The 26,413-nt window shown below is 41.2% G+C and overlaps 1 protein-coding gene across 3 annotated transcripts in view; it reads right to left on the bottom strand.

The window, feature by feature from the left end:
* The window catches only part of PEPD (peptidase D), a 144,971-nt gene that overhangs the window by 83,453 nt on the left and 35,105 nt on the right, over positions 1-26,413 (bottom strand). For all 3 annotated transcript variants that reach the window (XM_088171820.1, XM_088171819.1, XM_014881912.2), the window contains 2 exons: positions 22,975-23,050; positions 21,523-21,569 (listed from right to left, as the gene is read on the bottom strand). In XM_088171820.1, coding sequence (XP_088027946.1) covers positions 21,523-21,569; positions 22,975-23,050 — 123 coding nt within the window. The remainder of the gene's footprint in view (positions 1-21,522; positions 21,570-22,974; positions 23,051-26,413) is intronic.

Genomic DNA, 26,413 nt, shown 5'->3' with positions numbered 1-26,413 from the left:
AATATGCAGTTTTTAATTTTTAATACTCACTGAAGAAGAAATGGAACTGCTAAAGGAGATCTGTCTGCATCATACCTTCATTTAATAAAGTTAATAGTGAAATTATGTTTATATATATACATGCATATATATATATGTGTATGTATAAAACCTGCATTTTTAAAGGACTACTTATTTAACTACAGATGTCAGATGACTGGTAATTCTACCAAAAAAATTCCTTTTCCGCTTCATTTTTGAGTTCTGTTACTTTTATTTGTCCTCAATTATTCAGCAGAAACCAGCAACATCAATAAAAAAATGTCAATTTTGATCTGCCTCATAAGATGCAAGAGCTCTAGATACATTTTCAGTCAGCAGACAGGGTGAGTAGAACAGCTATTACTAACAGCTGTTAGACAGAGTGGCAGGACCAGAAGACAGCTCCCTAGATTTAGGCTGGATTAAGTGGATACTGTACTCAGACAGACCTTCAAGCACTGTAAATAACTTTAAAACTCTACATTGTGGCTGTATTCTCTCTGCTGTCAGAATTGGTTAGGCCACATCATGAGATGGTTTACAGCAAAGTGACAAGGACTTTGCTGAATTGCAAACTTTATATGGCTTATCATAATAAATTAAAATTACTTAATGCAGGTACTGGAGCAAAGGTCTACAAGAACGAGTGAGGCAAAGAAGACTGGCATAGAACTAATCAGAAAAACATTACAGGAGTGGAGAAACTACAGCAGCTTTGCTAGAAAGTTTGCTAGCTTTTAAATAACATTTTCTGCTTCTTCCCATGCTATCAAAACATTCTTTGGTGTCTGAGGTTGCAGTGTAAGATGTAACCAGCAGTATGTATTCCATCACCATCTTCACAAGCCGTTCAAAGCAGGTGGGGCAGTGATCTTTATCTCTTCCATGACTCATCCCTGATAACTCTGGGGGTTATCTCTGCTAATGGCCCACTGAGTCCCACTGCATGACTGATAAAATTACATCATCCCACTGTGAGACGCCCCACCCAGGAGGAGGAACCAAGCATTCCTATCTGGATACAATCTGAGGTTTGGAATAGCACAAGCAGCCTTATCTGTAGGATTCCCAGAGGACCAGAGCTACATCAGCACCACTGGACCTTCAGAGGAAAATTGAACCTTTCTACAAGATCACCACTTCAACAGAACCACATCTATCCCTTCAAGACGACTGCAGCCACCATTTAATGAGACTGCTACCCCCACCCTGACTGACAGGGTGTCAGGTTGGATTCTGACTGTCAGTTTAAGCCACCGTTTTCTGTCTTTGTTTTAATTTTCCTATTCAATTGTAGTTCTGGCTTGGAATCTCCTGCTGATTTGTTTTCAAGCTAGTATATTTGGTTTTATGCCACTTGTATTTAAAATAGACTATTAAATGGAAATAACTTTTAATTGGGCAGATACCCAAGTTCCATGATCGTTGCAGATAAATACCCAGTTTTCATGACCCAAAGACAGGACATCAGTATTATTCATATTAAGAAAGGAATCAAAGCAGTATGTTTCACAGCAGTTCCTGATCCTGTTTAACAAAAGCACAGAGATCATGCTAGCATTTAACTTTCTTTTTCCTTTAATTTCTAACATGTTTGTCAATATCCATCTCAAAAATTAAACCAAAACCCCATAATATATAGAACAGAAAAAGACTCCAAACTCAAATAACCCAAAACAGATACTGGTGAAGAGCTCAAATGCTCACAGAAATGTTGTCATTTCTTTTTTACCATTAATATTTTCAGGTCCCCCTTATTGCTCTCAGAAGTTCCAGGATTGTATTCCATAGCACTGCAGCTTTGGAATAGAACAAACAATGAGAAAGTGACTTTTATTCAAATATTTTGTGCTCTTATACTGATTACCTCCATGAATTTCAAGAGAGATCCCTTCATGCAGCATTCTCCTCATCCCACAGCCCTGCTCAGGAGCTGAGGCAGTGCCAGTCCTTTTGGAGGTTTTCCTGCCCTTGCCTCTGCCCACCCCACACTCACTGCACCAAGCTGGTGTCCTGTGTGCCAAACCCACAGTCCTGCTCACCAGTGTCTTTACTGGGCTTCCAGGGAGGAAGATGGCACACAGATTGCACAAACTTCTGCTGCTCCTTTTCAACAGGAACACCTCTTCATGCCCATCTTGCATTATTAATAAGCTTTAAAATGAAGAATAGCCAAGAAGGTAGGAGGGTCATTTCAGAAAGCACTTAAGTATCTTAGAAATTTAAGTATAATTTAAATATTAAAGACTGATTCCTACTCTATCCAAAAAGATCCAGTTGGATTTAAAAATCTAGCCTTTAAAACTTTAAATTCTACTGAAAAGGTGGTATGGAAGAGGAACTAGAGCACTTTTCTAAATTGAAACCAGTCTTTCCTTACATTAACAGCAGCTCCTTTGATAATTTAAGCTGAAAGGAATCCAATATATTTTTCACTCTCTAGTCTTACTTTTAATACCCTGTTAGCTTGGATAACGAAAATAGATGAATCCATTTCACTTGCACTTTCTTGTGCACCAGGTGAGCTTGCCAGCCCCCAGCACAGCCCAAGCCTTTGGGAAAACACAGCTGCTCCAGGCTTCTCCAGGTAAGTGAATGGAATGACTTCTATTGCTCTTCATTAGGAAAAATGGGAGAGGAGTTGCTTAGGGATAATATTTATCAATTGTGGTTACTCTCGGGGAAGAATGCAGAGTTTTAATTTCTCTGTTTGAATTTTTTGTAATTGCAACTGGAAAGGGATGCCATTATTATAATGCACGCAATTAGGAAATAAACTGCAGTTCTCCAAACTATTTTGTTTACTTTCCCACCAAAAAACCAATGCAATAAAAACTCTTCAAACTGCTACAAAGCATCTTTTTGATCACAGCTATCCAAAACAAGACTTTTTTTTTTTTTTTTTTTTTTTTACCCACAGGAAAAAAAAAAACTTCTTTGTGCTACTAATTTTGTAATACATTTTACCATGTTTCTCTTGAGTGAGTTTTCTAGAGAATCTTGCCAAACTCATTTACAAATACTCCCAGCTTTTGGGACAAAATCAAAAAGTTTCACCTATTTACTCCAGCTGCTTCCAGTACCTGCAGTAATCACCACACTGGGGTGAACTGCAGTTTAGAGATGACCCAGACTCATGTTCCTATTCCCATTTTTTACAAGCAGTTTAATTTTGTTTTTCTTATATTCACTAACCTGTGTTGAGAATCTTTAAAAGCAAATGTACCACTCCTTTAAGCAGTAATTTCCTGAGTTGTATTCTGCTTTTATTTTATCTCTTAACGACTAACAATAACTAAACCCCATCTCATAACAAAAACAATCTGAAGAGCTTAACAGAAAACTGAGATTTGACTCTCAAACTCTAAAGGAGTGCAGCTGTGGAAGCACCTGAGCAGGAAGAAGGCCTGGGGTGGTTTTGGGGGCACACTTGAATGTTGCACAGAGGAACAGGAGATCCAGCTGAGGATGGTCATTTGCTGTTACAGGTACTCCAGGGAGAACTGGAGTTTCTCTGTGTCCACAGAGACAAGATATAATGAAAGGAAAAACATCAGGTGCTCAAACAGACTTGCTTGGCATCTCCCAGCAGAGCTCAGAATGGAAACACATTTTTAAGTTCTGGTCCAAGCCTTAGCCCCTGGATATGCTGATCCTTGTCCCAGCTGGCTGACTTGGCAGTGTCTCAGCTGGCAGCTTTCTTGATTTCAGCTATTAGATGAGCATTTATTATAATTCTGTTCTGTTCTCATATGAGAACTTCAGTGCAAGGCAAGTTCATGTAGCCCCATTAATGAATTGTGTATTAACAGGATTAAAAACCCAGGTATTTTTCATACCTCAGGATGTACAGGCTATGCATTGGCACACTGGCACTTAGTGATGTTTTTTTACAATTCATAGCATCACTAAGGTTGGAAAAGCCCTCCAAGACCACTGAGTCCAACCTGTATTCAATTCCCACCTTGTCCCCAGCCCAGAGCACCCCATCCAGGCATTCCTTGGACACCTCCAGGGATGGGCAGTCCAAACCTCCCTGGGCAGCCACTTCCAATATCTGACCACCCTTTCCATGCAGAACTTCCTGCTGATGTCCAGCCTGAACCTCCTCATGTGGAGGGAGGGAGGAAAGAAGGGAGGAAGGCAGGCAGGCAGGCAGGCAGGCAGGCAGGCAGGCAGGAAGGAAGGAAGGAAGGAAGGAAGGAAGGAAGGAAGGAAGGAAGGAAGGAAGGAAGGATTTTGAAGCAATTTCAAAGAAACAATACATGAAAACAGATATGCTAAAAATGAGGTTGAAAGTTTAAACTGATGTCTAATCCCACCTGAAGTCTGGAAAGCAGAGAAGCTGAATTTTCAGCCATGATTCTTCAGTGCTACATGTGTATAGGAGCCTCACCAGAGCTCTGACCTATGCTTCACAGTCCCTGTCAGCTCTTGGAAACACAATCACAGCTGGCACAGAATTTCCATGTCACCTTTTCTATACATCCCATTCAGAAAAAAAACCAGCATGCACGTAGAAAATGCCATATTTTGAATTTTGAGCAATGTACATTCAGTCCAGTGTGCAATATGATTTCACGTGTATTTACAGAAGAATATCTTGCAAGACAACAGTTTGAAGCATTTGTTCAATGAAATGTCATTCCTGTCAAGTGCACCATTCTTTGAACAGCCACATCAGACCATTTTTTCACAGCAAGGAGTAGCATGAAAGTCTCAAGGCCAATGTGTTTTTCTGGGTCTTTTGTGTAAGATCAAGCCTGTATCAGAAAAAGGTAATCCAGCTTCCCCCAATTCTTAACAGGTTTCTTCTTTTCTATTATTCCTTAAAGATGTTCCTCAGCATAGACTGAAAGCTTATTCAGTTGCTCACACTCAGACCAGTATTACCATGCAGGGTTTGTAAGTGTATCTCAGACAGGCACACTTCCAGGAGTTTAACAGATACTTTGCTTGTACAATACAAATCAGCAAGACTAGTGGCTTTAAAGAAGTATTCTTGTTAGCAAAATGCTCTGTGAACATTACTTTTATCAAAACCATGTGCCAACTCACTGCACAAATAAATTGCAACCTCATAAAATTGTCAAAATTGTATCCCTTAGGAGCAACAAAGCACTTTCTGCATTGTAAAGTATTTCATATTTTGTTTCTACTATGTAAAGTGTAATAGGCTACACAATTTGATTTATATTTTGGGGATCCAGTACATCTATTAGCTATGTAAAACACAGCACACCAAATATTTCAGTGTTTATGCTCTGAGTTTCAATTATCCCTGACACTGAAATAATGAATTGGTGTAGGCAAGAAAGTACTGGGGGGAACAAAAACCAAAACCCCAACCAACAACCCTAGCCAGAGGGTGCTGGGCACTGCCCAGGCTCCCCAGGGAATGGGCACAGCCCCGAGGCTGCAGAGCCCCAGGAGCCTTTGGGCAGCACTGCCAGGCACAGGGTGGGGTTGCTGAGATGTCTGTGCAGGCCCAGGAGTTGGACTGGATGGTTCTTGTGTGTCCCAACTCAGTTCTGTGAATAGAAAAGAACTGTCTGCTGACTACTGCCAGCCTAAATCATTCCAGAGCAAAGCAGGAGCCAGACTGGCGAAACATTAAGGTAAGAGACCAAGAAAGGATTTAGCTACATAAAGAAATAGTAGCTTTCTAATACTGGGGTGGAGAAACATTTTAATGCATGCCTGTACCATCATTAACATTGAAATCAATATTCCTATGTGAACTAAGAAAGACTATTTTATTATGAATAAAAAATAATCAATTAATTTGAAATATGAGGAGGAAATAATAGATAATTTATAGATTGATTGCTGCTATGAATGAAAACCCGACCTCAGCTCACAGTTTTGGAAATGAAGATCATATCTGCAAGTTAGCCATTTTTTTAAAAGTTGCATACAAATCCTTGCTTAAAGTCCCTCTAGAAGTCTGTCCCATGCAGTAAAAACTCCTGATACTATCTGCATGTCAACACAGGAACACTGACAGCAACCTCTGCACAACAAAAGTCACACCTGTACATTTGAACAATTCTTTCCATTTTTCACACTATGAAAACCCAAGTTTTCTTGTGTTTCTTTTTTAATCCTAGATAAATTGCTCTGAGTAGTGGAAACAATTGGTCCAATACACATATTAAAACTTTAAGATCAGCTTTGTTATGTATGTTGAAGTTTAACTAATGTACCACAAAAACCCTCCTGTGCATGCAAACAGCAAACCCCCAAATCCCCAAGCAATAGCTCTGCCCCCCTGCCATTAAAATGACAAACTGCATCCCCAGCTGCAGCACACCCAAACTCTGTAACAGATTACATTGAAAATTGAGCAATGCACCAAGGCAGCTATTAGTCTTTCAACTCAAGTGTCAGCTTCAAACAAATTAATGGCTGAGCAATCTCAGCCAAATGGCGTCTTGACAATTACAAACTGCAATTCTAAATCCAAATTCCAGTGCAAGATTACTGAGTAAGTTTTCTGAACTGTAGTAATTTGCTTGAGTAAAAAAAATATTGCTGAATGTGATTCTGCTAGTTATCACATCCACTTCACCATCCAATTCTGTAAAGAAAGACACATACTGGAGATGAAAGAAGAAGAGATCAGAGCAAGAATTTGATATACAAGAGCTGGAAGTTACAACACTTGCAACCCTTGTCAAATTCCTCCAACTACACCCATCTACACATAATCTACAGCTAAGATGAAACTGAATATTTCCCAAGAACCAGCATGATGTGAACTGTATCTCAGCTTGAAACTACAAAGGAATTGGCCAGTAGTTGAGATTTTTGCACACTATCATCCATTTTCAGCACACACTCTTGGAATTAGGGAAGACAAGTAAGCAGACAGTAGCAACTAATTGTATGGCCCTTTCCTTTTCCTTAGAGCTTTATTTTTTCTCTTCAAAGCTTTACAGATTGATTGCAAAGCTATGCTGTAAATCAAAAGGAAGCCACTACTCATTACCTGCTTAGAATTTTCTGAGCTCTTTACTGTGAAGCTATTTCTCTGCTGTTTGATCCACAGGCCACTGGCAATGTCTGCAAGTGCACTACCTGCCATGGCAGCTGAGACTCATTTTTTCCCAGATCTGTTTTCAACAGCCTGATGAATTTCCACCTGCTTCCAGTTCTAAAGAGAACCACCAGGGCATATCATTCATGGATTCAAAATACTTGTTCAGAGCGAACAAAAAAGAAAAAAAAAAAAAGTAGTCGAATAGCAAGTCAGAGTAAAAGAAGGTGCATGGTCTACCAGTGTAGACCAACATGCCCAGCTGTGATTACCTACACTCCACCTGAAAAATAAGGGAAGTAATGCCTTTTTCTTCTTCTTAAAAAGAAAATTTTAAAGTACTGTTGCCACTGTAAAAGTTATCCCTCAGCAAGAAAAAATACATTGAAGGACACAAGCATCCTGCTCAACCCTATCAGCTTCTAACTTTCTTCCTGATGTATAAAAGATGGCAGAGAAAGTTTTATTTTGGGGTTGTTTTTATCTCTGAAATAGACCAAGTCTCTTCTCTCTACTGCTGCTGGAGGACACAACTGAAACAAATCACTTCCATTTTCCAGTCCTTCAGCATGCAATAGTGCACTCAGCCCCTCAGCCATGTTCTTTCTAGATAAAAGTGAATCCTTTCAGCCATGCTTTCATCACTGGCAGCTTTGAGAAGCCCTGTGCCTCTTGTTTTAGTGAACACAGCTCCAAATGGCAGGTCTCTGGCAGCAACCCAGCCTTGACTGGCCGAGCCCTATCAACTACAGGAGGCACCTGTAGGGATATGGGTGTATCCTGGGACACTGATGACACTGGATGCTAGCAGAGGGCTAGTGAGCCCGGCTGGGAGCAGTGCAGGAAGATGAATGGCACCTGGTAATGATCTGGCATTTACCTGGCATGACAATGGTGACATCTGTGATTTGCCATGATTTGTAGTTGGAAGGCAGGAGCCCTACACCCATTCAGGTGTTGAGGATTAAGGCAAAGCCACCAGCAGTCAAGATTAGTGTGGTGCAAAGTGCTGGCTGGCAGGGGAGCCCCATGCTTGAGCTGGTCCTGCTGGCACCCCACACTCCCCACTCAGTCCCTCTGAGCACAGCCAAGGACTGGCCCAGCACAAACCTGTAACACACAGCCTTTGTGTCATGCAGTCTCAAGTGAAATCCTTCAGCAGTCTCTTCCTACATGCTTCATTTTTCCAAGCTGTCTTCAGAGCATCAAAGCAGTGCAAAGGGCATAACCCTGCCCCTCCTCTGTCACCAAGCAGGAGGGGAAAGTGGAGCAAGGTTAAATGTATAGACTGAACACTGCAGGAATGAATACAGCTGGCAAACAACAAAGTGATTTTAGGTAAAAATAACCCGCAGGGATCATGCTCACAGATGCAGGTACAGCCTGCAGAGCAGCAGTACATTCTGTGTGGATCAAGTGGGACAACATGCAGGAGGTCACAGAGCTGCACCTGAGAGATGGAAATGTCACCTGGGCTACAGAATAGGGCTCAGAAAAGGAGAGCAGTGCATTTCCCCATGTTTTCGAAGAAATTTTTCAATGCTTGTCACAATAATCTGAAATAACATTCTGAACTGCTGAAAGACCTCACAAAAACTTTTAAAATTACTTATGCAGCTAAGCAAAACTGAACCAAAACCTAGCGTAACTTCTAGGAAAAAAAACTTGTTAAATTTCACTGGAAGTTCCACATAATAACTAAAAGATACCACTTGTGTCTACCCACACAAATGAAATCTGCAGCCTTTATGAAGCAAAAAAGCTTCTGGATTCTTACTTGCAAGATCCTCTCTTCACATCTCAAAACCAGAAGTTTTTCACTTAATGTTGCCTGAGACTATTCTGAGTATCATAAATATTTTATATTTGGAAAACAAGGTGATGAACACAAATCACTAACGGAGAAACAAAAAGTACAAGTAAAGGTGACTCATCCTGTCCCAGAGTTGATCTATTTGGGACCTATTTGTCTTGCATAACATTCCTCTTAGCATCTCACAACTAATGTCACTTTGCAAAAGTCTTTGAACACATGATGCAAGTTCTATCCATTTTATCAAAGTTTTGTCACAGTTAATTATCCAGCACCGAAGAACATATATGAGAAAATAGGGAAGGGGCAAGAATTCTGCTGGGTTTGGATCTGTTACTTAGGTAACATGTGGGACACATATTGAGAAAGTAAGAAAATTACAGCCTGAAAAATATTCCAGGCTGAAGCTTCTCAGCTCTGTTCTCAGCCGATGAGCTGGTCCAGCTCAAGGCTAGGGAGAATTTCTCCCAGGGTGATAATTTGGTCAAAATAAAAAGGAATTAAGAACAAGATAGAACACCTGTTGGGGTACGTGACCAGGCCCTAAGCATGGGGTGTCTTCTCTCTGAACCAATCACCTTTTCTCTACTCTTGGGGTTGCAGTCCTGCTATAAAACCAAGTGTGTTTCTGAATAAACTTGGCTCTTTCTTCCTGTCATGACAGACCACCATGTAGCTGTGCATCTTATTTCTGCCTCACTTAAAGGGTTAAAACCCCTTTCCACGGCTACAGTAACAAAAAAATATTATTTCAATTTCTGCTAGGAGTAATGGCCACGCTCTGATTTGGTGAGTCTTAAACAAAGACCGGAGTGAAGGAAGCAGGAATGCACACCCACGCTGCAGCCCCTCCAAAGGATGTGCGTTTCCCCGCAGGCAGGACGAGCTCCCGGTCCCGCCGGCCCCGCGGCTCCCGTGCACCGGAACGTGTCCCCGGGCTGCCGCTGACAATCAATCCTGCCCTGTTCCTAAGCAACCCCGCACTCCCTCCACGCTCTGCCCCCGCCACACAAGAGGGTTTAATCATCAATTCACTCTGCATGCAACCTGCCCGAGCCCCATCAGGACAGGCTTGGGCACAGCACTGCATTAAGCAGCATCAGGCAGCTCCAGCCCCAATTTTGTCTTCACTGAGGCATGCAGACCGCAACTTAAAAGGCAGCACTTTTACCTTTCAGTTGTTTATAAAGAAAAGATTTTTTTAAAAAAATCCTGGCTCAAACATAAAATAATGCAAATACAAGCTAAAAATTTTTATTCTTGCCAGCAGGAATGAAAACATTCTGTTGGAGGTACTGAGGGTTAAACTTTTTTTTGACATTTATAATATTCAGTGCTGGAAAAAAAATCTCAGCAAAGAGTAATTGCTCCCACAGGGACCAATCCATGGGTCACAGTTTTCTGCACTTGATGGCAACAGAGCCTTGACTGAGATTTTCTGTAAGACCCAGATTTAAGCTTGCAGCATAATCACAATGTTTGCCCTAACTCCAGAAGCTGAGCTAAAGCACCACTTCTACAGTGTAATTATTCTACATATGTTCCAAAAACCCATGGGGAAATTTTATTATTCAGAAGAATAAATAGGGTAAAAATAAATGGTTTTTAATTTTAGCCAATTTTTAAACTCCTTATGAATTTTCATTTTTCTTATGCAAGTTTAAGTCCATGGGAGAAAGGATTTGCCTTGAAGAAATAATTAAACTTTCATCTTCAGTTACGCTTCTTAGCAAATACACAGCCACCCACATAGCACACAACGCATAAGTGCTGTTCAGTGACAGAGTGCCAACATAATCACTAATGCCTCATAATCTTCCTTTCACTTTCAAATTGAATATTTGAAGTTTGAACTTGTGTTCAACAACCCAGAGCAAGCAGAAATGCAGTAAGGGCTTAGGTTAAAAGGGCGTTGGTTTCCCAGCATAGAGCTTAATTTGCCCTCAATAGATTTTTGAATACTTGAGCTATTCTGAGAGGAAAAGGCAGTAATTTGTCATTTGGGATATGCAAACCTACTACCTTAAGGATAATAAAAGATTATAGCACTCAATTTATGATGACAATGTCTGGACCAAATTTAATCAGGTGCAGAAGTCAGAATTTTGAAGGGAAGGGAAGCTGAGGAAGCCGTTTCAGGAAGACCCAGACACACTTTGCAAGTCTACCATGACACCTTCTCCAGTTCCTGGGAACATTTCAACATTCTTTATGTAGGGACCAAACAAATGACCACACAGGTGCTCTGTAGGCAGGTCAAAAAAATCTGTACATCCCCTCACTGGTAAACACCTTGCACCCTGTTCCTTTCACTGGCCTCAAGCCACATCCATCTGGACAAACGCTGCTCCTTTTGCCTAGGCTGCTTTCCAGCACCTGAGCTGGCTGAAGGATAGGGCAGAAAGACCAATCACCAACAGTGGAAATCAGAGGTTAATGCAGACTGAGCCACTGAAACAGGATTAATTTTCAATTGTTATTCTAAACTGCACAAGGGACCCAAATCAAGCTCCAAGGGCTGGACATATCAACACAGGTGATAAAATCACTACATCAATCCCAAGTATTAGAGCCAATATGAAAATGAAGCACAAAATAAAACAGAAAACTATCAGAAAGAATTTATATCATCTACCCAAGAATGCCTTCGAGTAACAGAGCCAAATAACCAACACGTTCACCTAATCCAAACAAATTCTAAGCACCCTCAGAGGTCTTATGGACACAAGTCTCTAATCTACAGCAGCAACAGAAAGAGCACTGGCCCTTCCTCAGTTTAATAATTTCCTGTCATACAATACCCACTTCCTTCTCACAAAGACAGAATTACTGATGAAAAGCAGATAACTCCTCGCTCAACATCTCAGGAATCTCCCCCAAATCTTGCAGGACTGGGAAGCCAATTCCTGAATGCCATTGCAATTTCCAACCCAAACAACATATGTAGTAATAGACACGTTCTTATCTTCCTTCAAACACACAATAAAGAAACAAAAACCCAAAAACTGGAAAGTTGACCCAAGGTAATATACTACATCGAGCATCAAACCTTCCATTACAGAGCAAATCTAGAGGTTACACAGGCAAAAGGCTATTAATAAATCACATGGAACATCCTAAATGTCACACAGTCCTAACATTTACAGTTACACTGTGCACCCAAATAACCTCACACCTGCTAACCAGACAAGAGAATGCTTGCCCACCTCTGCCACTCAGTACTGACCAAAAGGACATAACAGGCTCAATCTGAAAGAAGAAAAGCAGAAATCCAGTCCAATACTCCTGAAGGATAAGGCACTTTACAAGAGGTTTGTACCAACTGAGAAGTGATAGCAACTGTATCATACAGTTACAGATTAATTTGTGCACCCTTCACATAGTTCTTTTAAATATACAGGTTTCAATAGATTCATTGGGAGACCCAGAGTCAATTGTCAGCAAAGTTCTTTGTAGCTCTCACTTGCCAAAACTGCCTGAAGGTTCAATTTGATTTTACCAGAAACATCACCTCTGCTGTCTAATGTCATTCAGATTCCTCTCCAGCCCTAGCATTTTCCATTCCTTTTGCCTGCCTACTAGAGGTGTCCTGCCAGAGGTCCATTTGTGAACAATGGACCAGTGGTGGGTGAGTGGTGGCCAGTGACCATCTTGGGCAGAGTGACCACGAAATATTAGCGTTTTCTATACTGGATGAAGTAAGGAAGGACACCAGAAGAATTTCCACCTTGGACTTACAGCAGGCAGACTTTAGCCTGTTTAGGACATTGACTGATAAGAGTCCCTTGGGAGCCAGCCCTGAAGGACAAAAGAGTCCAAAAGTCTGGACATGCTTTAATAAAGAACTGTTAAGCATTCAGGAACAGGCTGTCTACATGTGTAGGAACACAAGTTGCTGGGGAGAAAGACCAGTCTAGTTAAACAGAGAACTTAGGCTGGAGATAAGGGGAGGAAAAGAGAATCTATCATCTTTGGAATAGGTATCAGGTAACCTGGGAGGACTACAAGGATGACACGAGGTCATGTAGGGGAAGATCAGAAGAATCAAACCCCAATTAGAACTTGATTTGATCTGTCCAGTTAAACACAACAAAAAGTTTCTATAAAAACCTTGGCAGTGTGTGTCTCCAACATTTCTTGAATGCAAGAGGTAGTGCAGAGACAGGGGATGAGGAAACAGCAGAGGTACTTAATGCCTTCTTTGCCTCAGACTTCAATATCAGGACAAGTTGTCCTCAGCATACACAGCTCCTAGAGCTGGAAGTTGGTGATGGGGAAAAAATAATAATAATCCAGAAGGAGGTGGTTAGTGACCTGCCCTGCCAGTCAGACACTCACAAGTCTATGGGCCCTGATGGGAGCCACCCCAGAGTGAAAAAAGAACTGGTCAAACCACTCCTCGTCCTCTACCAGCAGTCCTGGTTAACTGGAGAAGTTCCAGCTGACTAGAAATCAGTAAATATGACACCCACCTCCAAGAAGGGTTGGAAGGCTGATCTGGGGAACTCCAGGCCTGTCAGCCTGACCTCAGCTGTGGGCAAAGCTAAGGAGCATTTCATCCTGAGTGCAGGACAACCAGGAGATCAAGCCAGCCAACATGGATTTCTAAAAGCCAGATCCTGCTTGATCAGCCTCATCTTCTATGACAAAGCGACCACTTAGCAGATAAGGAAAAGGCTGTGGATGTGTCTATCTAGACTTCAGTAAAGCATTTGACACTGTCTGCCACAGCATTCTCTGGAGAAACTGGCTGCTTGTGGCTTAGATGGGTGGACTCTGATAGGTATAAAACTGGCTGACAGCCATGCCCAGACACTTATGGTGAATGAAGCCAAAGCCAGCTGGGGCCAGTTGCTAGTGGTGTTCCCCAGGGCTCCGTTTTGGGGCTGCTCCTGGTTAACGCCTTAATCGATGATGTGGATGTGGAGTTTGAGAGCAGCCTCAGTAAATTTGCAGACTCCCCAGTTGGGGGGGAGTGTGGATCTGCTGGAGGACGGGAAGGTTCTGCAGTGGGACTTGGACAGACTCGATCCATGGGCCAAGGACAGCGGTGTGAGGTTCCACAAGGCCAAGTGCCACAGCCTGCAGGTGAGCAGTCACCTCAGCGTGAGCCCAGGTGTGCCCAGGTGGGCAAGAGGCCAATGGCACCTGGGCTGTATCAGCAGCAGTGTGGGCAGCAGGAGCAGGGCAGTGCCTGCCCCTCTGTGCTGGGCACTGCTGAGGCCACACCTCGAGTGCTGTGTCCAGCTCTGGGCCCCTCATTTGAAAAAGGACATGGAGGGGCTGGAGTGTGTCCAGAGAAGGGCAACAAGGCTCATGAAGCTTCTAGAAAACATGCCCCATGAGGAGCAGCTGAGACAGCTGGGTTTGGTCAGTCTGGAGCAGAGAAGGTTCAGAGGCCACTCTTTCTAACTACCTGGCAGGAGGCTGCAGGGAGCTGGGGCTGATCTCTTCTGCTGTGCTTACAGTGAGAGACAAGAGGAAATGGCCTCAAGCTCAGACGAGGAGACTCACACTAGGTATCATAAAAATATTTTTCAGTTTGGGTGGTAGAATAGTTTGCTCAGGAAGAAGGTGGAGTCACCACCCCTGGAGGTGATTAACAGCAAGCTGGATTTGGCACTGGGAAATGGTTCTTGATTCTACATATCATCCTGCAACAACCCTGATCTTGCATTTTTCAATACTGTTGATAATGCACACACTCAAACTACCACCTGCCAAAATAGTACACAAGTCTGCACAATTCATCCCCTAGACAGATGATGCAACCATCAAACAACCAAACCAAACAAAAATCAAACAAACAAAAGAGCCATCACAATAGACATCAGAAATGCTGCTTAATAAGCTGCAAGGTGTCTCTTGCACACTATGCTGATATGGATGCTCTAAGAACAAATTTGGAAAAGAATTTATGCAGTGGGCATGCCAGCAGCAAGGAACAAAATCTGCTCTTTTTCTTTTCATGTGTGTAAAATAGGTTTCATTTTCAGGTCAGTGTGTGATATCACTACATTAATGGACAGTCTTGGTATTCTACCCATTTCCTTCAGAGAGCTTCTGGTCTCTGATCATGATCATGAGCAATTCTGTTTATCAAAAGATGGCCAACAAACACAAAATTCTCATCTCTGCTTAATCAGTAATTAGCAAAAATTATTGAGGTAAAGCTTATAATGCAGATAAGGCCTCATACACAGTAGAATCTTTAAGTTTGACTTGTCTGAACAAGCATGAACAAAATCCACATCAAATAATAATTTCAGCCTGCTGTCTTTTACAGTAAGTTTCATTTCACATATCTCCAATCTTAGTTTGTCATTAGAAATGTTAATTAGTTCACTATCTCAATACCACACTAGATTCAGTAAAAACTAAGATCATTGCTAATTGAAGAAAGCTTGTTCTTCCTTTAATATAGTAATAGTCACTGCAGTGACTAATAGAAAGTCACTGTAGAAAACATCCATAGAAATTAACATTGCTTGCTATTTTCAATCGGTTACAAAATGAAAATAAAGACACTAATAGTTTTTAATTTCCAAGAAGATAATCAAAGGATAATTATGAAATATCACATTTACTGTATTACTAACCTTGTGAGGACATACAGTGACACAATAACCAAAGTTATCTCTTGCTATGCCATGAGCCAAGTTCTGTATGCACACATGTGGTGTACATCCTGCCACAGCTCTTTCTGAAGGCAACCATTTTCCAATATGAGCGTGGTAGTTGTTCTTTGGTATCTCTGTGATGATAGAGGGGCTTCTTTTAAATTTCTCACATGGTCCAAGCTCACAGTTTTTTGTAGAAGGTAAAACCCAATCGTGTGGAATTTCAATCATAAGTCACAAGAGTGGCCTGTGCAATTAAACAGTACTCTTGCACCACGAGGTGACTGGGAGAACATCCGAGCTTCCCCAGGACCTCCTGCAAAGGGCAGATGCTGAGAGAATACTGGGAATATACTGAAACTGCTCTGCTCCCCCCCAGCAGCTGATGGAGTCCATCACCAACCACCATGAACAAACTGACCAGCAGTTCAGGTAAAATGGGTCTCAGAGTGCCCCAAGAAATGTCTAACTCCCACATTTCTCCTGTCAGCTGGGCAGAAGGGGAGAGCAGGAAAACTGGAAGTGGGAATATGTGTGCCAGGGCTGGGGCAGCTGAAACTTCTGCAGTAGATTTACAATCCCTAAAGCAGATGACATGCTGAGACAGGAGGTCTCCATCCTCCCAAGTAATGCTCTCCCCCATTTCTGCTGAGTCGAGTGTGCACACATTTGCAATTGTGTCTCTGTATGTCATAGAAGAGAAACAATGCTCGGGGGTTTTCTAAAGCAATTTTTAAATTTACATTTCTTTAAAGACTATTTACAACCTTCAGCTGGATTAGGAAATGAGTGGCGACAGCCTAAGTTAAAACATCAAAGGACCAGCTGTACACAGGGAAGGTGGGCAGGAGGGGAAGGCTGCAGGAAGTGCCTCTCTGAATTCACTTGCTCTTCCAGGCAAACACATTTTATCTGACTTCCCTCTGGGCACTGAACACACGAGATTCAGCAGCCCCTCAAACAAAGCAATGAGCAGGTACTCAGCATGTGCTGTCAGAGATGTCAGCACTAAGCTGCCTACCTGGCCCTGGACACTGTTGGTCATTTCACATCACCATTTTTAGGAAGTCCTGGATGACCCCTGCTGCCCCTAACACAGGCACAGGTACAGAACCACTATAGCTACTATTCACTGCCAGCCCCAGTGTATCCATGTTCAACAGAAGCTCCTGGGCTGCTGCACAGTGAGGATTTCTTACTAAAAACAGAGATTGTGGCCGATCCTCCTCTTCCTTCAACCCTTGGGCTAGAACTAGATACACAGACAAATCAATAATATCAGGTACAGGATCATCTTACACCAAACCACCATGCAGACAGCAGGCAGACTCCTGTCCTAACACACAGGCCTGCAGAAACAAAGGAAAAAATTGTGGATTGCACTGGGGTTTTTAAAATGTGGGAAAAGGTCACCTTCCACCTCTCTCTCTGTTTCTCATGTATTTTAAAGTTTTAAAAGTAACCTTTTGATAGTGGCACCGCATGTTTAATAACACATCACCTCTAATTGCAGTTTGGGAAATAAGGCAGTCAAGCCATTTCCAGGCTACACAGCATTAATTGTTAAAAAAAAAAAAAAAAAAAAAAAAGAAGGAAAAGAAACAGACATAAAAGACATCAAAGACATCAGTAACGGAGCAGACTGACATACTGCTTGAGACTAACCGAGTCCTGGTCTCTTGTTTTATAAAAATACACAAATATCAATGAGGGTCATGACACAATTCCCATGCCAAAAAGCAACTCTGAAAGATTCACCTGTGTATTTTTGTCAGCTGCAGTGGGCATTCGTATTTACTATCTATACACACTTATGTGAAGGACTTAAAAAGGTTATAATTGAGCTGAAATTCTATCCAGCTTCATGAAAAAAACCCAACATTTTTCAAGATCATTTGCTGCAGAAGTCAGTGAAAACATTTGAAAGAGCAAATTTTTTCTAAAACATTCAAAGAGCAAAATAATCAGGAAATGGTAAGTGGCAAATACTGATTAGCTAAAATCATCAGTATTTCACTAAAAGGAAATACCCAAAGGAAAAGAAAATTATTCTGGCTATTTTCTCTTTTTTAGTGAAATAACATGTGTGGTTTATTTTCAGTTTGTTCCACTGGAGCAGAGGAGAGAGAGAAAAATAAAAGATGAGAGCCATAATCTGTGAGAGCGCTCTCAGACTTCCCCAGATAGAGAAATTTAACACTGACATAACAGCAACTCATCTCAGAGCCCAAGCTCTGCTCTGGAATCAGGGACAGCACTGAAAAGAACAGGGATAAAGAACTTTTATCAGCCTCAGCTGGTAAGAGGGGCAAGGTGTAAAAATAGTCTGTAAGCATTGTAAACCAGCAAGAAGAAACCTCTGTAGCTGCTTTCTTGACATTTTATTCTTCAAATTATTGCTGTTATAGAAGAGTGGAGTTTAAGTTTAGCATTAACTGCTGCAAAATTCCCACAATTATTTCCCCTCCAATGAAGAACTTTTTCCTAGTATCCCATCCAGCCCTGCCCTGTGTCAGTTTGAAGCCATTCCCCCTTGTCATGTCACTCCAGGTCCTTCTAAGTAGTCTCTCCATCTTTCCTGCAGCTCCTTCAGGCCCTGCAAGGCCACCCTGAGCTCAGCCCAAAGCTTCTCCTCTGCAGGTGAACAATGCCAGCTGTGCCAGCCTTTCCTCCCAGCAGAGCTGCTCCATGCTCTGCTCATCCTGGAGCCTCCTCTGGGCTCTCTCAGCAGCTCCAGCTCCTTGCTGTGCTGGCCCAGGGCTGGGGCAGCTCTGCAGGTGCTCAGGGTCTCACCTGGGGGGCAGAGGGGCAGAATCCCCCCTGCCCTGCTGCCCACGCTGTCTGCTCTGTGCACCAGCCACTGCCCCCTGTGCACTAGCCACTGCCCCCTGTGCACTAGCCACTGCCCCCTGTGCACTAGCCAATGCTCCTCTGTTTTGAAAGGCTCCACTCTGCAGAATCAGAACCCAGGTTTTGGGCACTGGAATCAGTTCTTTGCATGGTAAGCCCAAGGTACTCCTGTGTTCAGCAGCTGCAGAGGTTTCTGAAGAGACAGTCACATAATCCAGGGGGTGTTGGACAAGGAAATGGGTGTTTAGGGCTGGTTTAGTGCTGCCAGGCATCATCAAGGCAATGATAAATACATCATCATTTAATGAACTCAGCACTGTGCACACACTCCTGGCACAGTGACACCAAAAGGGTTAATTCAGTTTACTGTGCCTGTGAAGCTTTTAGCAAAGAAACAAAGCATGCAAAAGCTGCTTTCAGCAAGGACAGTTGGAAGATAAGAAGCTATCTGCCTCAAGAATGCCATGACAGAGAAAACAAAGGGCTGAATCTCTGGGAACATGGCATGGAAATGGCTACATTTTAATATGCATGTAGCAACTGTATATAAGTAACATTCTTACAGATCCACATGTTCATGTTAGGTTAGGATTTCCAACACGAACCTCAGGCCTGAATAAATGACACTCTTTTTTAGTATTGGAGAGTCTTATTCTGATATTTTGGATATTTGGTAACAACAGCACCTTGAGTGCTGTTAAGAAGAGGATAAACCCCCACAAAATGGGCAATGCATACAACAGCTGTGTGTCCAGAGCTCACGATGCAGGAAGTCACTCACTTCACATCATTCCCCAATCAAAATGACATTCCAGTAGCCACCCCAATCCTGAAAATGTTCTTTTTGATAAAAAGGGAACAAATGAGGAAATGCACAGAAGATACCACACTTCATTTGGTAAAAAGTACACAGATGAAATCTAGAAATTGATAAACACTGATGCAGAGAAGTTATCTGCAGGCCTTCAGAGCACTCTGGAACAGGTAACTGTAGCTCCTAATTAGTACTTTCAGTGTGCTTATATATAGACACAAAACATCTCTTTCTCAATATATGCACACTTAAACAACTTTGCTGAAATCACAGATTTTATTCACACACTTGTCAAGAGGTTTTTTTTACTATTTTGCTGTATTTTAACAATATATTCACTACAGAGCAGTTTCATAATTAAAAGCCTTTAATTAAACATGAGATAAGCACAAATACTAAACAAACTGCTCCAGAGAAAACCCAGAATCTGACCTACCAAAACTACTTTACATTGAATTCCATGCTGTGAATTACTGTTTGTAGATAATTGCTTTGGCTGTCTCCTTAAAGTCAACCGACCATACATTAAAGTTAAATAATATCAAACCAGAAAAGTCAGGGCTGATTGGAGTTACAGGTAAATGCATTTATTTTTAATATATCTCAGCATTAACACATTACTGGTTTACAATCATTTACCAGCATTTAACCAAATGGACAAAGAAAAGGCAATTCAAGTCCTACATCCAGTAACAGGAAATTTTAATTGCTTTTGGGATCTCTGCCATTATTCTCCAGCAGATGGAAGAATGGCAAACAGTGTTAAATTTTTAGGGCCCTTTTTCCTTAAAGGAATGGGTGCAGGGATGAATTCCACCAGTAAAAGCAACTGAAATCCTAATTATAGTCTCCAAGGCAGACAGAGTAGAGCAGTCTGCCAAGACCTCTTTCATTAGCTGAAACTCTTTCAAGAAGTGTAATCCATCAAGATGTTTGGAAGAATAGAAGGCAATTTTAAATAGGTGTAGTAGCTGCTTAATTTATTTATTTTTTCAATTGAAAGACACAAATAATCTTTTCAAAAGGTTGATGTGTACCAAAGGAGCTAGCCAGTGAAGAATGAAAGTCCTGGACAACAAAGGTAATTCACCTTACAGACTTACAGAAGAGTGTTTATATATGTAGTTGCTGTATGACATTTAAATCAACCTGCCAGGATCATGACATTTAAAAGCACCTGAGAACAAATTCTGCTCTAGGGAAATTTTTGATTGCTAATGATTTTCAGACCCAAAATTTCACTATCAGCATGTATAGCATGGCCAGTGAGTAAAATGAACAGAAACACAAAGTTCATAAATAAAGACAGAATGTACACAATTTTTTCCCCTGTTACCTGGTGGTATATGTAAATGCAATTTGAGGCACTGACAAATTATAGACATGAGCCTATAGTATCTGCAGAAATTTAAACTGCTTAAATGCAACATGAGTTTCTCCATATTGCATATGTTCTAAGGGCTTTATTTGTCTTTTGTGCTACCTTGAAATCCTGATGACAAATATTGTGGTCTCTTTATATTCCCCTCCCTGGGTGCTGCTCTAGCCTGCTTACAAGCCTTGAAAAATTACTGCCAAGAAACAACAGTAACTGACATATGACTGCTATTTTCTATTTCTTCCTTATGCAAATACTTTGAAAATTGAAAATACCACGTACAAGTTAAAAATAAATGGACTTGATGATCAAAACCAAGCTTTCTATGATAAATGCTGGTGATCTAATGTAACTATTGATTCAAGAGAGGAGACAATGTTTTCCTTAGATCTAGACACATCATCAGTGTAGCAGTTAGGACCAGCCAAACCCCTCATGGATGGGTACAGCACGTTCTTTTCAACATAAGAGAGATCTGCTGCTTTCTTATTGCCTTAGCAGCTGTAGAACACCCATCACACATGTGAGCTGAGCTCCTTGTGCAGGCTAAGTACAGCCACTGCTGGCTTGTAATTGCAGGCAAAATGGAATTGAACACAGACTTTCATAAGACTCTTAAACACCCACTCATGAGCCTTCTAAGCACAACCAGACTAAAGGCAGTGTTTAACCATAAACACCATTTTATTGCATGGCTTCAAACAATGAAAACAGCTATTTACCAATTTACTTCTGTAAATTATTGTAACTACAGAAAGACAGATATGTTACACTAAACCAAAAAATAATCACAACTCATCAAAATGCATGTTTGAAACAGATTAAGTACCACCTCCAAATAACAAAATAATGCTTAGAAAGGCCTTCAAACACCAACGACCTCTCAGTCTCAACTGAATCCATGCTACTGCATTGTCTCAGCTATGGCTTTTCCCCCTACTACAGAGATATTATCTTTTTTATTATAATTAGTGTAAGAACTCTTACCTCTCCATCTCGTATTCTTTCATTCCCACTTTTACAGCCTTCATTACCTGTAAGATACATATTAGCATGGGACCATCACAGCAGGAGGGGATCTCATATTTATAAATTTATGACTTATGACTATCTCCAGAGAAACCTATATTACAAAAATATAATCTGTACTTCATTTAAATTTACATCAGTAGATGCATTTTAAGACTACACTGGAATCAAACACTTTAGTCTTTAAAAATGCCCGCAGTTTCCAGCAATAAAGCAAGTTTAATTGCCAAACTATTATATCCTAATAAAGTGCAGCTCATCAAAATACCAATGTTCAACTGGGAAAACTGTGGTGAACATGGCAGCAAGTCCTTTTGTTCTACTTGGCAAAACAAGGCTATGAACAGGATTATGCTTCAATAGGAGAGTCTCTTTTATACTTTGAAATCTGAATCAACAGAAAACTACTAGAGCTAATACTGATTTACAAGTCTTAAATCCGGTCCTTGTTCTCAGATTTGCTAACAAAGTTTTATTCCTTTGTTTCTGTATTATAGAAGCTCTAGGCAGCTGCTCTACAGAAAAAAATACTCTCAGATGTGGTAAGATTATTCAAGGATGACAAAAAACCAAGGAGTACGAATGCAAAATGAGAAAACTCCTTTCAGTTTTCAATTTTACAATATTCATTTTAAAACATTCTTACCCTTCATAGTTTGGATACCTGAGGAGCAGGAGCCAAGACAACAGCTGGGTCAGTAACCTCATCAGCTGCTTTCACCTAAGCTCCCCCTGGTCATCACCACTCTCAGAACTCACAGGCAGATCTGCATCACTGCACGGAGTACAGGACTGACACCCAAGTTGATTTTGTCATCACCACCAGGAGAGGAGTGCAGCTCCCCTGGTGTAGTGCCAGGCTCAACCTGATGTAGCCTTGCTGAGAGCTTGGACTTGTCATTGTCACACTGGTATGGCAATGGAACAGCAGGGTTCAGCACTGCCCCAGGGACACAGCCAGCTCTGAGGAGCACCCCGAGGAATCCTTTCCCTGTCCTACACTGTGCATGGAAAGACTTCCCCCAGTCCCTCAGGATCTGGGGACAGCAATCTGCTAGTTAAACTTTTCAGAGCTGCACATGGGCCTGAATAATCTTGATATTTTCATTCTCCATCACTGCAGAGGTATTTGTGCACACAGAACAGATAGACTGCATGCAGGTCACCTTCTGCTGAGGTGAGCTCTTACCCAAACCCACACTTCATTTCTCACACATCACAAACTCACCAGTGAGTTCAAGGACAATGCAAGGTATATTACTGGGCTGTAATAGAAGGGATATTATCCTCTTATTTCTATCCAGCCTTTCCATTATTTTATTACTAAGCAATTCTGGGTTGCTTGGGACATTTTCTGAGTACCACTGCTACACTAAGAGCAAAAATTATTAACAGTAAAGGATCCATTACCTCTTTATGAGCTTCACTGGAGATTTTATTGGTGTAGCGCAGAACTTCCAACTCCATGTCTGTCTTAATGACACGACTTAAAGAGAAGAAGAACAGATAACATGTTAGACTGCAGCTTCACAGCTTAAGAATGCAAAATGAAAAAACCCTGAAAATAATATGCATCACCTATAATAAGATTAGATCAAGTACACCTCAAGTGCAAACAGCTATTACAGTATTCATGACAGCAAAGTGTTGTTGGCATTGATTCAGCATTAGCAAAACAATCTTACAAAGGCAAGTCACAAGAATTTCAAACATCAGCCTGCCCTATTTAGTACTTACAAACAAGTGGTTCAACCAACATTTTTTCAACTCATTTTACAATACATTAGAAACAAAACCAATGCAATTCTGCATTTGTCATAACTCTAACACTTCAAATGGAACATTTCTGCAAGCATGCTCCATTTCCTTTTAAACACAATTTGAAACTATTTTACATATTTAAATTCCCAGAGCTCCCAGAATTTCTGTTCAGCACAATCCCAACTCCCACCTATTTGCAATACCTCAAAAGGTGGGCAGGGGGTGGTATGAAAAAATGCTATTTTTGTTTGGTGTTAAAAAACCCAAGCCATGAAATTCAGAAGCCACAGCAGCAGTAATTACAGCCATGATGTCCATTCTTTCATATGCTTCTGAAGGAAGATAAAAAACATAAACCCCCTAACAAACCAAAGCCCTAGAAACCCCATCCTACTCTTTGTGCCTTATGAGATACTGAATTCATGTATGTTTATGAGCCCTGATACTCTCTTCTGAACTCATGTCAAAAATGCACCATTTAACTCTTCTTTACATGTATTTCTATCACATATTTAAAATAAAAGCAGCTATTGAGTGTGACATACACAGTAAAGCAGACACAAAGTTCCATAACCTCTATTAAACACCATATACTCTTTCCACTGTTACACAAACTGAATTCCTGGTATTTTTCATGCCCATCTCAAAGGCAGCTGTGAAGTACATACTGTTTACAAAGTACAGAACTACACCTATTGAATTGGATGAAAATATTTCAATCTTGTTTTTGAGCTGCACTCCAGGGCTTGCAGCAGTTACAAAGAACCATAACTGTCATACTTTGAAACTGCCACCAAGACCCCTCTTTTTACTGTAGCATGCTCCTCCTCACACTGCTGTAGAAAACTGTTGGCTGTATTTTTGCTCTGTAGTTTGTTTTAATGAGTCCAGAAACAGGTTTCTCAGCCATCAGTGCCTCTGATGTGAGATTACAGCATTTCCCACACACAGTGCATTATTACAGCACAGCCACTCCCTTTCAAACACCCCTCTTCTGGCAGGAGTAAAGGTATCTTTGTAAAATCCTGATATTGATCAAAATGCTTTTACAAACAGAAACACTGTAGAGGGGACTGGATTGACTTTCTTAGTCAAATGGAATATGACACAAAATAATCACTATGCAATTGAGAAGGAGAAGTACAAGGTTTTAAAAATGCACACCCAGGTGAAAAAATTGCACTGGGGTAGTAAAATCTGCTGACCACGAGTGAGGAAACAAACTTCCACTCTTGTCTTTCAGCCAAGACATAAAAGAGTGGCTCAAATATATTCCAGTTAGAATGAGGTAGCAAAGGCTTACAGATTTTTTTAAAAATTCTGTTCCTTGGACGACTGCATGTGCTAGCAATGTAATTTAATACTTGTTTGATGTGCCTTTATATTACTTTCAGTATATAGTACATATCCATGATCTGTAATTGCCTGAAAAATTGGTTGTTTCATAATTCAGTTGTCTAATCTCTTTGTTGGAATCCGCTAGTAATAAAAGTTAGTAACTGCTCCACAGCAAGTGCAAACAGTGTTAGAAACAATTTCCCTTAATGTGGGCATAAGGCTTCAGAATCAAGGTATTTGTATTAGATCACAACTTCTCAGGTATCAGTCTGAATTTAGGAATTCATGCTCAGCCTCAGACTGACTATTTATGCAATGCAACCCCTTCATTTACACAAGGTCAGACACTGAAATACTTCACAGAAAACATTCAGGCATTCTGAGACCAGCAAAATCCACTACCCAACCACCAGAAGGAGGGAGAGGGAGGATGTACAGTTGTGCAGGGAACAGGATCAACTTCAGCCCACAGCAGGCACTGGGCTCCTGGCTTCCAGTGGTGCTGCTGATGGAGTTCCCACACCCTGCCTGTATTTTACCCTTCTCACTGCTCTGACAGTGCAAAAAGCAGCAGCACACTCCCAGCCAGGTTTACAGCAGTGCTTGGCACTTCAGGGCAATCTTGCACGTGATGAGTGTCCACAGTTCTCATGATGTTTTCTCCCACTTCCAAAATAAGGATAGGAAGAAAATCCCACCTTTATTCATGAATGTGAACTTCAACATTCTATTAAAAACAGTTCTTGGACCAATTACAGCCTTTGCATAAAGGCATTAATATTTTAATGGGAACAAATAATTCCCAGGCTCTGGCTAATGCAATTACCACAATGTACAGATTGCACATGCAGGGCACTCAGATCAGCAGGGGGGACCACTCAGTGCAATCTAGCTGAAATACATTCACAAGTCTCTGACTGTCAGAACTGACCTAAAACTTTCAACTTTTTTCCCCCCATGGTTTTACCAAAGTAAAAACATTACTTCTTCCTCATTCTCCTTTTACACATATTCTCTGCTTTTATTTTCACTTAGCCATATAAGCAGCTGGTCTTTTCACACATGTCAGTCATCCAACTGGACAGAGAACCCTTAATATAAACAAGTATCATTTCAATCCTGAAAGTGCATTTGGGCATTTTAAATGTCTGGATATCAAATTACATGCATGACCTAATCAAGTGGTCAAAAGAATAGAGAATTTAAGGCAATTATGAGGCTGAAACTCACATAACTCAACTGTATATTCCTAAAGCAGTGCTCTTCTCAAAGATACATAAATTGGTTCTCTCTGTGCATTCTGCAGCTCTGATAATGCTGCCAGAAGTATTTGTTTCCAGTTATCAGATCAGTGTTTTATCAGCTGGCTTGTTTTGCTGCTTTTTAGTACATGTGTGCAACCTTAATATCTCCTTTCTGTGACATACATGGAAAACACCTGGGAATGTCCACTCCTCCTTTTCCTTCTGTAAATATTAGATTGACAGGCCACCTGACATGTAAGGATGATGCCCATGTGGGCAGACTTCACAGGCCTGCCTTATTTTTACCCTTTCTCACCTCTGCTGTTACCTTTGCACATTTTATTTATAGAAATTTCTCTACCACAGTTTATACATTTATGCTCTTCTGCAATGCATAAAGCCTTGCTAACTGAATTAGCATCAAAGCCATCAAACACAGCAATGCACAAATGTAAAGGAGAGGCATCACAGCACAATTCTGAAAGACAGGTGCATGAACACCAAAG

Source organism: Sturnus vulgaris, chromosome 12, assembly GCF_052056855.1.
Source record: "Sturnus vulgaris isolate bStuVul1 chromosome 12, bStuVul1.hap1, whole genome shotgun sequence".
NCBI lineage: Eukaryota > Metazoa > Chordata > Aves > Passeriformes > Sturnidae > Sturnus > Sturnus vulgaris.
This window is presented reverse-complemented; position numbering and strand designations above follow the sequence as displayed.